This window comes from Oncorhynchus gorbuscha, linkage group LG06, assembly GCF_021184085.1.
Source record: "Oncorhynchus gorbuscha isolate QuinsamMale2020 ecotype Even-year linkage group LG06, OgorEven_v1.0, whole genome shotgun sequence".
Classification (NCBI taxonomy): domain Eukaryota; kingdom Metazoa; phylum Chordata; class Actinopteri; order Salmoniformes; family Salmonidae; genus Oncorhynchus; species Oncorhynchus gorbuscha.
Window position 1 is genome coordinate 102,146,885 of NC_060178.1, and position 15,463 is coordinate 102,162,347.

General features: G+C 44.8%; 1 protein-coding gene across 3 annotated transcripts in view; it reads left to right on the forward strand.

Moving 5' to 3' along the window:
• Positions 1-15,463, forward strand: part of LOC124038633 (protein kinase C epsilon type-like) — a 290,126-nt gene that overhangs the window by 164,670 nt on the left and 109,993 nt on the right. For all 3 annotated transcript variants that reach the window (XM_046354712.1, XM_046354713.1, XM_046354714.1), the window contains 3 exons: positions 11,469-11,503; positions 11,649-11,743; positions 11,836-11,965. In XM_046354712.1, the coding sequence (XP_046210668.1) occupies positions 11,469-11,503; positions 11,649-11,743; positions 11,836-11,965 (260 nt within the window). The remainder of the gene's footprint in view (positions 1-11,468; positions 11,504-11,648; positions 11,744-11,835; positions 11,966-15,463) is intronic.

Genomic DNA, 15,463 nt, shown 5'->3' on the forward strand with positions numbered 1-15,463 from the left:
ATTGTCAGATAGTCCCTAACTGACTGCAGTATACTGTAACATTGTCAGATAGTCCCTAACTGGCTGCAGTATACTGTAGCATTGTCAGATAGTCCCTAACTGACTGCAGTATACTGTAGCATTGTCAGATAGTCCCTAACTGACTGCAGTATACTGTAGCATTGTTAGATAGTCCCTAACTGACTGCGGTATAAAGTATCATTGTTAGATAGTCCCTAACTGACTGCAGTATACTGTAGCATTGTCAGATATTCCCTAACTGACTGCAGTATACTGTAGCATTGTTAGATAGTCCCGAACTGACTGCGGTGTACTGTATCATTGTCAGATAGTCCCTAACTGGCTGTGGTATACTGTAGCATTGTCAGATAGTCCCTAACTGGCTGTGGTATACTGTAGCATTGTCAAATCGTCCCTAACTGGCTGCAGTATACTGTAGCATTGTCAGATAGTCCCTAACTGGCTGTGGTATACTGTAGCATTGTCAGATAGTCCCTGACTGGCTGCAGTATACTGTAGCATTGTCGGATAGTCCCTAACTGACTGCAGTATACTGTTGCATTGTTAGATAGTCCCTAGCTGGCTGCGGTATACTGTAGCATTGTTAGATAGTCCCTAACTGGCTGCGGTATACGGTAGCATTGTCAGATAGACCCGAACTGACTGCGGTATGCTGTAGCATTGTTAGGTAGTCCCTAGCTGGCTGCGGTATACTGTAGCATTGTTAGATAGTCCCTAACTGGCTGTGGTATACTGTATCATTGTCAAATAGTCCCTAACTGGCTGCAGTATACTGTAGCATTTTCAGATAGTCCCTAACTGGCTGTGGTATACTGTAGCATTGTCAAATAGTCCCTAACTGGCTGCAGTATACTGTAGCATTGTCAGATAGTCCCTAACTGACTGCAGTATACTGTAGCATTGTCAAAGTCCCGTCCCTAACTGTAGCATTGTTAGCTGGTCCCTAACTGTATACTGTAGCATTGTCAGATAGTCCCTAACTGGCTGTGGTATACTGTAGCATTGTCAAATAGTCCCTAAATGCCTGCAGTATAGTGTATCATTGTTAGCTGGTCACTAACTGACTGCATTATACTGTAGCATTGTCATATAGTCCCTAACTAGCTGTGGTATACTGTAGCATTGTCAAATAGTCCCTAACTGGCTGCAGTACACTGTAGCATTGTCAGATAGTACCTAACAGCCTGCAGTATACTGTAGCATTGTCAGATAATCCCTAACTGACTGCAGTATACTGTAGCATTGTCAGATAGTCCCTAACCGACTGCAGTATACTGTAGCATTGTTAGATAGTCCCTAACTGTCTGTGGTATACTGTAGCATTGTTAGCTCGTCCCTAACTGACTGCAGTATACTGTAGCATTGTCAGATAGTCCCTAACCGACTGTGGTATACTGTATCATTGTTAGATAGTCCCTAACTGACTGCAGTATACTGTAGCATTATCAGATATACTGTGCAGCATTGTCAAATAGTCCCTAACTGGCTGCAGTATACTGTAGCATTGTCAGATTGTCCCTAACTGGCTGCAGTATACTGTGGCATTGTCAGATAGTCCCTAACCGACTGTGGTATACTGTATCATTGTTAGATAGTCCCTAACTGACTGCAGTATACTGTAGCATTGTCAGATAGTCCCTAACTGACTGCAGTATACTGTAGCATTGTCAGATAGTCCCTAACTGGCTGCGGTATACTGTAGCATTGTCAGATAGTCCCTAACTGACTGCAGTATACTGTAGCATTGTTAGATAGTCCCTAACTGGCTGCGGTATACTGTAGCATTGTCAGATAGACCCTAACTGACTGCGGTATACTGTAGCATTGTCAGATAGTCCCTAACTGACTGCAGTATACTGTAGCATTGTTAGATAGTCCCTAACTGACTGCGGTAGCATTGTCAGATAGTCCCTAACTGGCTGCAGTATACTGTAGCATTGTCAAATAGTCCCTAACTGGCTGCAGTATACTGTAGCATTGTTAGATAGTCCCTAACTGGCTGTATCATTGTCAGATAGTCCCTAACTGGCTGTGGTATACTGTAGCATTGTCAGATAGTCCCTAACTGGCTGTGGTATACTGTAGCATTGTCAAATCGTCCCTAACTGGCTGCAGTATACTGTAGCATTGTCAGATAGTCCCTAACTGCCTGCAGTATACTGTAGCATTGTTAGCAAGTCCCTAACTGACTGCAGTATACTGTAGCATTGTTAGATAGTCCCGAACTGACTGCGGTATACTGTAGCATTGTTAGCTGGTCCCTAACTGTCTGCAGTATACTGTAGCATTGTCAGATAGTCCCTAACTGGCTGTGGTATACTGTAGCATTGTCAAATAGTCCCTAAATGCCTGCAGTATACTGTATCATTGTTAGCTGGTCACTAACTGACTGCATTATACTGTAGCATTGTCATATAGTCCCTAACTGGCTGTGGTATACTGTAGCATTGTCAGATAGTCCCTAACTGGCTGTGGTATACTGTAGCATTGTCAAATCGTCCCTAACTGGCTGCAGTATACTGTAGCCTTGTCAGATAGTCCCTAACTGACTGCAGTATACTGTAGCATTGTCAAATAATCCCTAACTGGCTCCAGTATACTGTAGCATTGTCAGATAGTCCCTAACTGGCTGTGGTATACTGTAGCATTGTCAAATAGTCCCTAAATGCCTGCAGTATACTGTATCATTGTTAGCTGGTCACTAACTGACTGCATTATACTGTAGCATTGTCATATAGTCCCTAACTGGCTGTGGTATACTGTAGCATTGTCAAATAGTCCCTAACTGGCTGCAGTACACTGTAGCATTGTCAGATAGTACCTAACAGCCTGCAGTATACTATAGCATTGTCAGATAGTCCCTAACCGACTGCAGTATACTGTAGAATTGTTAGATAGTCCCTAACTGTCTGTGGTATACTGTATCCTTGTCAGATAGTCCCTAACTGGCTGTGGTATACTGTAGCATTGTCTAATAGTCCCTAACTGGCTGCAGTATACTGTAGCATTGTCAGATAGTCCCTAACTGACTGCAGTATACTGTAGCATTGTTAGATAGTCCTAGCTGGCTGCAGTATACTGTAGCATTGTCAAATAGTCCCTAACTGGCTGCAGTATACTGTAGCATTGTCAGATATTCCCTAACTGACTGCAGTATACTGTAGCATTGTCAGATAGTCCCTAACTGGCTGCGGTATACTGTAGCATTGTCAGATAGACCCTAACTGACTGCGGTATACTGTAGCATTGTTAGATAGTCCCTTGCTGGCTGCGGTATACTGTAGCATTGTCCGATAGACCCTAACTGACTGTGGTATAATGTAGCATTGTCAAATAGTCCCTGACTGGCTGCAGTATACTGTAGCATTGTCAGATAGTCCCTAACTGGCTGTGGTATACTGTAGCATTGTCAAATAGTCCCTAACTGGCTGCAGTATACTGTAGCATTGTCAGATAGTCCCTAACTGACTGCAGTATACTGTAGCATTGTCAGATAGTCCCTAACTGGCTGCAGTATACTGTAGCCTTGCCAGATAGTCCCTAACTGACTGCAGTATACTGTAGCATTGTCAAATAATCCCTAACTGGCTCCAGTATACTGTAGCATTGTCAGATAGTCCCTAACTGCCTGCAGTATACTGTAGCATTGTTAGCAAGTCCCTAACTGACTGCAGTATACTGTAGCATTGTTAGATAGTCCCGAACTGACTGCGGTATACTGTAGCATTGTTAGCTGGTCCCTAACTGTCTGCAGTATACTGTAGCATTGTCAGATAGTCCCTAACTGGCTGTGGTATACTGTAGCATTGTCAAATAGTCCCTAAATGCCTGCAGTATACTGTATCATTGTTAGCTGGTCACTAACTGACTGCATTATACTGTAGCATTGTCATATAGTCCCTAACTGGCTGTGGTATACTGTAGCATTGTCAAATAGTCCCTAACTGGCTGCAGTACACTGTAGCATTGTCAGATAGTACCTAACAGCCTGCAGTATACTGTAGCATTGTCAGATAGTCCCTAACCGACTGCAGTATACTGTAGAATTGTTAGATAGTCCCTAACTGTCTGTGGTATACTGTATCCTTGTCAGATAGTCCCTAACTGGCTGTGGTATACTGTAGCATTGTTAGATAGTCCCTTGCTGGCTGCGGTATACTGTAGCATTGTCCGATAGACCCTAACTGACTGTGGTATAATGTAGCATTGTCAAATAGTCCCTGACTGGCTGCAGTATACTGTAGCATTGTCAGATAGTCCCTAACTGGCTGTGGTATACTGTAGCATTGTCAAATAGTCCCTAACTGGCTGCAGTATACTGTAGCATTGTCAGATAGTCCCTAACTGACTGCAGTATACTGTAGCATTGTCAGATAGTCCCTAACTGGCTGCAGTATACTGTAGCCTTGCCAGATAGTCCCTAACTGGCTGCAGTATACTGTAGCCTTGCCAGATAGTCCCTAACTGACTGCAGTATACTGTAGCATTGTCAAATAATCCCTAACTGGCTCCAGTATACTGTAGCATTGTCAGATAGTCCCTAACTGCCTGCAGTATACTGTAGCATTGTTAGCAAGTCCCTAACTGACTGCAGTATACTGTAGCATTGTTAGATAGTCCCGAACTGACTGCGGTATACTGTAGCATTGTTAGCTGGTCCCTAACTGTCTGCAGTATACTGTAGCATTGTCAGATAGTCCCTAACTGGCTGTGGTATACTGTAGCATTGTCAAATAGTCCCTAAATGCCTGCAGTATACTGTATCATTGTTAGCTGGTCACTAACTGACTGCATTATACTGTAGCATTGTCATATAGTCCCTAACTGGCTGTGGTATACTGTAGCATTGTCAAATAGTCCCTAACTGGCTGCAGTACACTGTAGCATTGTCAGATAGTACCTAACAGCCTGCAGTATACTGTAGCATTGTCAGATAGTCCCTAACCGACTGCAGTATACTGTAGAATTGTTAGATAGTCCCTAACTGTCTGTGGTATACTGTATCCTTGTCAGATAGTCCCTAACTGGCTGTGGTATACTGTAGCATTGTCTAATAGTCCCTAACTGGCTGCAGTATACTGTAGCATTGTCAGATAGTCCCTAACTGACTGCAGTATACTGTAGCATTGTTAGATAGTCCCTAGCTGGCTGCAGTATACTGTAGCATTGTCAAATAGTCCCTAACTGGCTGCAGTATACTGTAGCATTGTCAGATATTCCCTAACTGACTGCAGTATACTGTAGCATTGTCAGATAGTCCCTAACTGGCTGCGGTATACTGTAGCATTGTCAGATAGACCCTAACTGACTGCGGTATACTGTAGCATTGTTAGATAGTCCCTTGCTGGCTGCGGTATACTGTAGCATTGTCCGATAGACCCTAACTGACTGTGGTATAATGTAGCATTGTCAAATAGTCCCTGACTGGCTGCAGTATACTGTAGCATTGTCAGATAGTCCCTATCTGGCTGTGGTATACTGTAGCATTGTCAAATAGTCCCTAACTGGCTGCAGTATACTGTAGCATTGTCAGATAGTCCCTAACTGACTGCAGTATACTGTAGCATTGTCAGATAGTCCCTAACTGGCTGCAGTATACTGTAGCCTTGTCAGATAGTCCCTAACCGACTGCAGTATACTGTAGAATTGTTAGATAGTCCCTAACTGTCTGTGGTATACTGTATCCTTGTCAGATAGTCCCTAACTGGCTGTGGTATACTGTAGCATTGTCTAATAGTCCCTAACTGACTGCAGTATACTGTAGCATTGTTAGATAGTCCCGAACTGACTGCGGTATACTGTAGCATTGTTAGCTGGTCCCTAACTGTCTGCAGTATACTGTAGCATTGTCAGATAGTCCCTAACTGGCTGTGGTATACTGTAACATTGTCAAATAGTCCCTAACTGGCTGCAGTACACTGCAGCATTGTCAGATAGTACCTAACAGCCTGCAGTATACTGTAGCATTGTCAGATAGTCCCTAACCGACTGCAGTATACTGTAGCATTGTTAGATAGTCCCTAACTGTCTGTGGTATACTGTAGCATTGTCTAATAGTCCCTAACTGGCTGCAGTATACTGTAGCATTGTCAGATAGTCCCTAACTGGTATACTGTAGCATTGTCAGATAGTCCCTAACTGGCTGCAGTATACTGTAGCATTGTCAGATAGTGCCTAACTGCCTGCAGTATACTGTAGCATTGTCAGATAGTCCCTAACTGACTGCAGTATACTGTGGCATTGTCAGATCAAATCAAATCAAATCAAATTTTATTTGTCACATACACATGGTTAGCAGATGTCAATGCGAGTGTAGCGAAATGCTTGTGCTTCTAGTTCCGACAATGCAGTGATAACCAACAAGTAATCTAACTAACAATTCCAAAACTACTGTCTTATACACAGTGTAAGGGGATAAGGAACATGTACATAAGGATATATGAATGAGTGATGGTACAGAGCAGCATACAGTAGATGGTATCGAGTACAGTATATACATATGAGATGAGTGTGTAGACAAAGTAAACAAAGTGGCATAGTTAAAGTGGCTAGTGATACATGTGTTACATAAGGATGCAGTCGATGTTGTAGAGTACAGTATATACATATGCACATGAGATGAATAATGTAGGGTAAGTAACATTATATAAGGTAGCATTGTTTAAAGTGGCTAGTGATATATTTACATCATTTCCCATCAATTTCCATTATTAAAATGGCTGGAGTTGGGTCAGTGTCAATGACAGTGTGTTGGCAGCAGCCACTCAATGTTAGTGGTGGCTATTTAACAGTCTGATGGCCTTGAGATAGAAGCTGTTTTTCAGTCTCTCGGTCCCAGCTTTGATGCACCTGTACTGACCTCGCCTTCTGGATGATAGCGGGGTGAACAGGCAGTGGTTCGGGTGGTTGATGTCCTTGATGATCTTTATGGCCTTCCTGTAACAACGGGTGGTGTAGGTGTCCTGGAGGGCAGGTAGTTTGCCCCCGGTGATGCGTTGTGCAGTCCTCACTACCCTCTGGAGAGCCTTACGGTTGAGGGCGGAGCAGTTGCCGTACCAGGCGGTGATACAGCCCGCCAGGATGCTCTCGATTGTGCATCTGTAGAAGTTTGTGAGTGCTTTTGGTGACAAGCCGAATTTCTTCAGCCTCCTGAGGGTGAATAGGCGCTGCTGCGCCTTCTTCACGACGCTGTCAGTGTGAGTGGACCAATTCAGTTTGTCTGTGATGTGTATGCCGAGGAACTTAAAACTAGCTACCCTCTCCACTACTGTTCCATCGATGTGGATAGGGGGTGTTCCCTCTGCTGTTTCCTGAAGTCCACAATCATCTCCTTAGTTTTGTTGACGTTGAGTGTGAGGTTATTTTCCTGACACCACACTCCAAGGGCCCTCACCTCCTCCCTGTAGGCCGTCTCGTCGTTGTTGGTAATCAAGCCTACCACTGTTGTGTCGTCCGCAAACTTGATGATTGAGTTGGAGGCGTGCGTGGCCACGCAGTCGTGGGTGAACAGGGAGTACAGGAGAGGGCTCAGAACGCACCCTTGTGGGGCCCCCGTGTTGAGGATCAGCGGGGAGGAGATGTTGTTGCCTACCCTCACCACCTGGGGCGGCCCGTCAGGAAGTCCAGTACCCAGTTGCACAGGGCGGGGTCGAGACCCAGGGTCTCGAGCTTGATGACGAGCTTGGAGGGTACTATGGTGTTGAATGCCGAGCTGTAGTCGATGAACAGCATTCTCACATAGGTATTCCTCTTGTCCAGGTGGGTTAGGGCAGTGTGCAGTGTGGTTGAGATTGCATCGTCTGTGGACCTATTTGGGCGGTAAGCAAATTGGAGTGGGTCTAGGGTGTCAGGTAGGGTGGAGGTGATATGGTCCTTGACTAGTCTCTCAAAGCACTTCATGATGACGGAAGTGAGTGCTACGGGGCGGTAGTCGTTTAGCTCAGTTACCTTAGCTTTCTTGGGAACAGGAACAATGGTGGCCCTCTTGAAGCATGTGGGAACAGCAGACTGGTATAGGGATTGATTGAATATGTCCGTAAACACACCGGCCAGCTGGTCTGCGCATGCTCGGAGGGCGCGGCTGGGGATGCCGTCTGGGCCTGCAGCTTTGCGAGGGTTAACACGTTTAAATGTCTTACTCACCTCGGCTGCAGTGAAGGAGAGACTGCATGTTTCCGTTGCAGGCCGTGTCAGTGGCACTGTATTGTCCTCAAAGCGGGCAAAAAGTTATTTAGTCTGCCTGGGAGCAAGACATCCTGGTCCGTGACTGGGCTGGATTTCATCTTGTAGTCCGTGATTGACTGTAGACCCTGCCACATGCCTCTTGTGTCTGAGCCATTGAATTGAGATTCCACTTTGTCTCTGTACTGACGCTTAGCTTGTTTGATAGCCTTACGGAGGGAATAGCTGCACTGTTTGTATTCAGTCATGTTGCCAGACACCTTGCCCTGATTAAAAGCAGTGGTTCGCGCTTTCAGTTTCACGCGAATGCTGCCATCAATCCACGGTTTCTGGTTAGGGAATGTTTTTATCGTTGCTATGGGAACGACATCTTCGACGCACGTTCTAATGAACTCGCACACCGAATCAGCGTATTCGTCAATATTCCCATCTGACGCAATACGAAACATGTCCCAGTCCACGTGATGGAAGCAGTCTTGGAGTGTAGAGTCAGCTTGGTCTGACCAGCGTTGGACAGACCTCAGCGTGGGAGCCTCTTGTTTGAATTTCTGTCTGTAGGCAGGGATCAGCAAAATGGAGTCGTGGTCAGCTTTTCCGAAAGGGGGCGGGGCAGGGCCTTATATGCGTCGCGGAAGTTAGAGTAACAATGATCCAAGGTTTTACCACCCCTGGTTGCGCAATCGATATGCTGATAAAATTTAGGGAGTCTTGTTTTCAGATTGGCTTTGTTAAAATCCCCAGCTACAATGAATGCAGCCTCCGGATAAATGTTTTCCAGTTTGCAAAGAGTTAAATAAAGTTCGTTCAGAGCCATCGATGTGTCTGCTTGGGGGGATATATACGGCTGTGATTATAATCGAAGAGAATTCTCTTGGAAGATAATGCGGTCTACATTTGATTGTGAGGAATTCTAAATCAGGTGAACAGAAGGATTTGAGTTCCTGTATGTTTCCTTCATCACACCATGTCCCGTTAGTCATGAGGCATACGCCCCTCCACTCTTCTTACCAGATAGATGTTTGTTTCTGTCGGCGCGATGCGTGGAGAAACCCGTTGGCTGTACCGCCCTGGATAGCGTTTTCCCAGTAAGCCATGTCTCCGTAAAGCAGAGAACGTTGCAGTCTCTGATGTCCCTCTGGAATGCCACCCTTGCTCGGATTTCATCAACCTTGTTGTCGAGAGACTGGACATTGGCAAGAAGAATACTGGGAAGTGGTGCGCGATGTGCCCTTTTTCGGAGTCTGACCAGAACACCGCCGCGTTTCCCTCTTTTTCGGAGTCGTTTCCTTGGGTCGCTGCATGCGATCCATTCCGTTGTCCTGTTTGTAAGGCAGAACACAGGATCCGCGTCGCGGAAAACATATTCTTGGTCGTACTGATGGTGAGTTGACGCTGATCTTATATTCAGTAGTTCTTCTCGACTGTATGTAATGAAACCTAAGATGACCTGGGGTACTAATGTAAGAAATAACACGTAAAAAAACAAAAAACTGCATAGTTTCCTAGGAACGCGAAGCGAGGCGGCCATCTCAGTCGGCGCCTCTACCTATCTCTGTCAGATAATCCCTAACTGACTGCAGTATACTGTAGCATTGTCAGATAGTCCCTAACCGACTGCAGTATACTGTAGAATTGTTAGATAGTCCCTAACTGACTGTGGTATACTGTAGCATTGTCAAATAGTCCCTGACTGGCTGCAGTATACTGTAGCATTGTCAGATAGTCCCTAACTGGCTGTGGTATACTGTAGCATTGTCAAATAGTCCCTAACTGGCTGCAGTATACTGTAGCATTGTCAGATAGTCCCTAACTGACTGCAGTATACTGTAGCATTGTTAGCTGGTCCCTAACTGACTGCAGTATACTGTAGCATTGTCAGATAGTCCCTAACTGGCTGCAGTATACTGTAGCATTGCCAGATAGTCCCTAACTGGCTGCAGTATACTGTAGCATTGTCAAATAGTCCCTAACTGGCTGCAGTAGACAGTAACATTATCAGATAGTCCCTAACTGCCTGCAGTATACTGTAGCATTGTCAGATAGTCCCTAACTGACTGCAGTATATTGTAGCATTGTTAGATAGTCCCTAACTGACTGCAGTATACTGTAGCATTGTTAGATAGTCCCTAACTGGCTGCAGTATACTGTAGCATTGTCAGATAGTCCCTAACTGACTGCAGTATACTGTAGCATTGTTAGCCGGTCCCTAACTGACTGCAGTATACTGTAGCATTGTCAGATAGTCCCTAACTGGCTGCAGTATACTGTAGCATTGCCAGATAGTCCCTAACTGGCTGCAGTATACTGTAGCATTGTCAAATAGTCCCTAACTGGCTGCAGTAGACAGTAACATTATCAGATAGTCCCTAACTGCCTGCAGTATACTGTAGCATTGTCAGATAGTCCCTAACTGACTGCAGTATATTGTAGCATTGTTAGATAGTCCCTAACTGACTGCAGTATACTGTAGCATTGTTAGATAGTCCCTAACTGACTGCGGTGTACTGTAGCATTGTCAGATAGTCCCTAACTGGCTGCAGTAGACTGTAGCATTGTCAGATAGTCCCTAACTGACTGCAATATACTGTAGCATTGTTAGATAGTCCCTAACTGGCTGCACTATACTGTTGCATTGTCAGATAGTCCCTAACTGACTGCAATATACTGTAGCATTGTTAGATAGTCCCTAACTGACTGCAGTATACTGTAGCATTGTCAGATAGTCCCTAACTGGCTGCAGTATACTGTAGCATTGTCAGATAGTCACTAACTGACTGCAGTATACTGTAGCATTGTCAGATAGTCCCTAACTGACTGCAGTATACTGTAGCATTGTCAGACGCTCCCTCTGCTCCTTGTAAGTGTAACAGAGTGATAATGATGTGACCTGTTTCTCTGACAGGGGTGATAAGGAGTGTTAGCACACAGCTGTGGCTATTTTGTCACCCCCATAGCCACATTGACAGCACCTATAGAGGTGGCCCGACTCACTGCTATGGCTCAGGAACCTCTTCAACTTTCTGCTGTTCAATGGTTCAATTTCCATTCATTACAGCAAAGCAGGGTTAGGCTGTTTAAATTCCAGATTGTGACTTCTAATCAAAAACATAGAAAAATACATGTTGAACGTGACAAAGCTTTGACGGCCCAAATATATTCACTTCATTCCAAGTAATAATTTACAATTCCACAAACATAATTTAATACTGTTCCACTCTGAATCTGACTGTATGTTTTATTGAGTGACTATTTCTCTCTCTCAACAGGGGTGTCATTGGGAAACAGGGTTACCAGTGTCAAGGTAACCATCATATCTATGTCTGTGTTACAGCTATCTGCACACCAATGTGTATTCCCATCGCTCTATAAGTAATAGGGCCTTAACAGATAACTCAACTAACGTGTTGAAATGAAAGTGATTGACTTAGTTGTCTGTTGTCTCCTAGTGTGCACGTGTGTAGTCCATAAGCGCTGCCACGAGCTCATCATCACAAAATGTGCTGGGATGAAGAAAGACAAAGAGGACACCACACCAGAGGAGGTAGGCATCATTCCAGATATGAGTTATCATGAGGTGAATCAATTTAAGGGTGTGACTGTGTGATCGTTAATGCTCTTTGTCTCCCCCTTCAGGTTGGATCCCAGCGGTTCAGCGTTAATATGCCTCATAAGTTTGGTATTCACAACTTCAAAGTCCTAACCTTCTGTGACCACTGTGGATCGCTACTGTGGGGCCTGCTCAGACAAGGGCTGCAATGCAAAGGTACGCCAGCACACACATATGCACACACACACAAACATACCCACAGGCGCACGCACACACACACACAAACACACACACAATGAGTTATACAAACAAATGCACCACTACACACAGACAAGCACATACATAGTACATTCTCACAACATTATGTACTGGTCAAGAAGAATGCACTCCAATAGCATGGTCTCTCTCTCCGTTTGTAACCATGGTCTCTCTCTCAATCAGTAACCATGGTATCTCTCAGTCAGTAACCATGGTCTCTCTCAGTCAGTAACCATGGTCTCTCTCTCAGTCTGTAACCATGGTCTCTCTCTCAGTCTGTAACCAAGATCTCTCTCTCAGTCTGTAACCATGGTCTTTCTCTCAGTCTGTAACCATGGTGTCTCTCTCAGTCAGTAACCTCTCTGTCTCTAACCATGGTTTCTCTCAGTCTGTAACCATGGTCTCTCTCTCAGTCTGTAAGGTGAATGAATATGTGCGGTAACCATGGTCTCTCTCAGTCAGTAACCATGGTCTCTCTCAGTCCATAACCATGGTTTCTCTCAATCTATAACCATGGTGTCTCTCTTAGTCAGTAACCATGGCCTCTCTCTGTCTCTAACCATGGTTTCTCTCAGTCTGTAACCATGGTCTCTCTCTCAGTCTGTAAGGTGAATGAATATGTGAGGTAACCATGGTCTCTCTCAGTCAGTAACCATGGTCTCTCTCAGTCCATAACAATGGTTTCTCTCAATCTATAACCATGGTGTCTCTCTCAGTCTGTAACCATGGTATCTCTCTCTCTCAGTCTGTAACCATGGTCTCTCTCTCAGTCTGTAACCATGGTGTCTCTCTCAGTCTGTAACCATGGTCTCTCTCAGTCTGTAACTGTGGTCTCTCTCAGTCACTAACCATGGTCTCTCTCAGTCAGTAACCATGGTCTCTCTCTCAGTCAGTAAGGTGAATAAACATGTGAGGTAACCATGGTCTCTCTTAGTCAGTAACCATGGTCTCTCTCTCAGCCTGTAAGGTGAATGAACATGTGAGGTAACCATGGTCTCTCTTAGTCAGTAACCATGGTCTCTCTCAGTCTGTAACCATGGTCTCTCTCTCAGTCTGTAACCATGGTCTCTCTCTAAGTCTGTAACCATGGTTTCTCTCTCAATCAGTAACCATGGTCTCGCTCAGTCAGTAACCATGGTCTCTCTCTCAGTCTGTAACCATGGTGTCTCTCTCAGTCTGTAAGGAGAATGAACATGTGAGGTAACCATGGTCTCTCTCTCAGTCAGTAACCATGGTGTCTATCTCAGTCTCTAACCATGGTGTTTCTCTCAGTCAGTAAACATGGTCTCTCTCTAAGTCAGTAACCATGGTCTCTCTCAATTAGTAACCATGGTATCTCAGTCAGTAACCATGGTCTCTCTCTCAATCAGTAACCATGGTATCTCTCAGTCAGTAACCATGGTCTCTCTCAGTCAGTAACCATGGTCTCTCTCTCAGTCTGTAACCATGGTCTCTCTCTCAGTCTGTAACCAAGATCTCTCTCTCAGTCTGTAACCATGGTCTTTCTCTCAGTCTGTAACCATGGTGTCTCTCTCAGTCAGTAACCTCTCTGTCTCTAACCATGGTTTCTCTCAGTCTGTAACCATGGTCTCTCTCTCAGTCTGTAAGGTGAATGAATATGTGCGGTAACCATGGTCTCTCTCAGTCAGTAACCATGGTCTCTCTCAGTCCATAACCATGGTTTCTCTCAATCTATAACCATGGTGTCTCTCTCAGTCAGTAACCATGGCCTCTCTCTGTCTCTAACCATGGTTTCTCTCAGTCTGTAACCATGGTCTCTCTCTCAGTCTGTAAGGTGAATGAATATGTGAGGTAACCATGGTCTCTCTCAGTCAGTAACCATGGTCTCTCTCAGTCCATAACAATGGTTTCTCTCAATCTATAACCATGGTGTCTCTCTCAGTCTGTAACCATGGTATCTCTCTCTCTCAGTCTGTAACCATGGTCTCTCTCTCAGTCTGTAACCATGGTGTCTCTCTCAGTCTGTAACCATGGTCTCTCTCAGTCTGTAACTGTGGTCTCTCTCAGTCACTAACCATGGTCTCTCTCAGTCAGTAACCATGGTCTCTCTCTCAGTCAGTAAGGTGAATAAACATGTGAGGTAACCATGGTCTCTCTTAGTCAGTAACCATGGTCTCTCTCAGTCTGTAACCATGGTCTCTCTCTCAGTCTGTAACCATGGTCTCTCTCTAAGTCTGTAACCATGGTTTCTCTCTCAATCAGTAACCATGGTCTCTCTCAGTCAGTAACCATGGTCTCTCTCTCAGTCTGTAACCATGGTGTCTCTCTCAGTCTGTAAGGTGAATGAACATGTGAGGTAACCATGGTCTCTCTCTCAGTCAGTAACCATGGTGTCTATCTCAGTCTCTAACCATGGTGTTTCTCTCAGTCAGTAACCATGGTCTCTCTCTAAGTCAGTAACCATGGTGTTGTTCTCAGTCAATAACCATGGTCTCTCTCTGTCAGTAACCATGGTCTCTCTCAATTAGTAACCATGGTCTCTCAGTCAGTAACCATGGTCTATCTCTCAGTCAGTAACCATGGTATCTCAGTCAGTAACCATGGTATCTCTCTCAGTCAGTAACCATGGTCTATCTCTCAGTCAGTAGTCAGTAACCATGGTCTCTCAGTCAGTAACCATGGTATCTCTCTCAGTCAGTAACCATGGTCTCTCTCAATCAGTAACCATGGTCTCTCTCTAAGTCAGTAAACATGGTCTCTCTCTGTCAGTAACCATGGTCTCTCTCATTCAGTAACCATGGTCTCTCTCTCAGTCAGTAACCATGGTCTCTCTCTCAGTCTGTAACAATGGTGTCTCTCTCAGTCAGTAACCATGGTGTCTCTCTCAGTCAGTAACCATGGTCTCTCTCAATTAGTAACCATGGTCTCTCAGTCAGTAACCATGGTCTCTCAGTCAGTAACCATGGTATCTCTCTCAGTCAGTAACCATGGTCTCTCTCAATCAGTAACCATGGTCTCTCTCTAAGTCAGTAACCATGGCCTCTCTCACAGTTTGTAACCATGGTCTCTGTCTCAGTCTTTAACCATGGTATCTCTCTCAGTCAGTAACCATGGTCTCTCTAAGTCAGTAACCATGGTCTCTCTCAGTCAGTAACCATGGTGTCTCTCTCAGTCTGTAACCATGGTGTCTCTCTCAGTCTGTAAGGTGAATGAACATGTGATGTAACCATGGTTTCTCTGTCTGTAAGGTGAATGAACATGTGATGTAACCATGGTCTCTCTCTCAGTCTGTAACCATGGTGTTTCTCTCAGTCAGTAACCATGGCCTCTCTCTCAGTCTGTAACCATTGTCTCTCTCAGTCTGTAACCATGGTCTCTCTCAGTCCGTAACCATGGTCTCTCTCAGTCAGTAACCATGGTCTCTCTCTCAGTCTATAACCATGATGTCTCTCTCAGTCTGTAAGGTGAATGAACATGTGAGGTAACCATGGTCTC